General features: G+C 51.8%; 1 protein-coding gene across 1 annotated transcript in view; it reads right to left on the reverse strand.

The window, feature by feature from the left end:
* Positions 1–662: 662 nt before the first annotated feature.
* LOC133564059 (serine/threonine-protein kinase Nek5-like) overlaps positions 663–1,367 on the reverse strand; it is a 58,874-nt gene continuing 58,169 nt past the window's right edge. The window contains exons 20-22 of the mRNA XM_061918139.1: positions 1,045–1,367; positions 864–977; positions 663–799 (exon numbers count right to left, since the gene is read on the reverse strand). The exon at positions 1,045–1,367 is cut by the window's right edge and continues 542 nt beyond it. Coding sequence (XP_061774123.1) covers positions 702–799; positions 864–977; positions 1,045–1,367 — 535 coding nt within the window. The 3' untranslated portion in view covers positions 663–701. The remainder of the gene's footprint in view (positions 800–863; positions 978–1,044) is intronic.

A 1,367-nucleotide genomic window follows, 5' to 3' on the forward strand; every position in this document is an offset into this window, starting at 1 on the left:
TGCATGTGTGTATGGTATGACATGCTGCATGTGTGTATGGTATGACATGCTGCATGTGTATGGTATGACATGCTGCATGTGTGTATGGTATGACATGCAGCATGTGTGTATGGTATGACATGCTGCATGTGTGTATGGTATGACATGCTGCATGTGTATGGTATGACATGCAGCATGTGTATGGTATGACATGCAGCATGTGTGTATGGTATGACACGCTGCATGTGTGTATGGTATGACATGCTGCATGTGTGTATGGTATGACACGCTGCATGTGTGTATGGTATGACATGCTGCATGTGTATGGTATGACATGCTGCATGTGTGTATGGTATGACACGCTGCATGTGTGTATGGTATGACATGCTGCATGTGTGTATGGTATGACACGCTGCATGTGTGTATGGTATGACATGCTGCATGTGTGTATGGTATGACATGCTGCATGTGTGTATGGTATGACATGCTGCATGTGTGTATGGTATGACATGCTGCATGTGTATGGTATGACATGCTGCATGTGTGTATGGTATGACACGCTGCATGTGTGTATGGTATGACATGCTGCATGTGTGTATGGTATGACATGCTGCATGTGTGTATGGTATGACATGCTGCATGTGTGTATGGTATGACATGCTGCATGTGTGTATGGCCCTGAGAGAACAGTTCCTGTCTTCAAACGATAGCAGCGTGTCAACTTACGTGTCGTCGTCGTCGTCGTGCTCCGACCCGGGCTGAAGGCCTACTTGGTCCAGTTCCACATCCGAGTCGTCCTCCATTTCCTCCCTGTCTGAGTCTGAGAGAGGAGAAGGTCATGCTAACCCTACTTCCCGTGTGTACTTGGGCTGTGGTCAGCTGACCTGCGCTCGCCAAGTCCACCGTGGTGGTCCGTGGGTCGGCTTGAGCAAGTGCGTCCAGCAGGGTTCTGGGGAGGCGGTGGACCCACTGGCGGCGACCTGCCTGGTCCCCCTCACCTGAGAAGACAAAATCATTCAGCCACTTGAGTCCCTCTTGGACAGGAGGTGCAGGGCAATGTTGGACCTGTTTGGTTCTCCAGCGTAGTGCTGGAGAACGAGTCCATGTGGACCAGAGCCTCCAGCAGTGTCTGAGGGGGCCGCTGAGTCCAGACCCTCCTGGCTGGATGAAAGTGGTCTCTCTCTTCTGTCAGGTTGTGATGGTCTACTTCCTGTTGGTCCTCTGGGGTTCCCTTGTCCTCCTCTGAGGTGTCCTTCATCCCATCTTCTGGTGTCCCCTGGTCCTCCTCTGAGGTGTCCTTCATCCCATCTTTTGGTGTCCCCTGGTCCTCCTCTGAGGTGTCCTTCATCCCATCTTCTGGTGTCCCCTGGTCCTCCTCTGAGGTGTCC

Source organism: Nerophis ophidion, linkage group LG13 (assembly GCF_033978795.1).
Source record: "Nerophis ophidion isolate RoL-2023_Sa linkage group LG13, RoL_Noph_v1.0, whole genome shotgun sequence".
Lineage (NCBI taxonomy): Eukaryota > Metazoa > Chordata > Actinopteri > Syngnathiformes > Syngnathidae > Nerophis > Nerophis ophidion.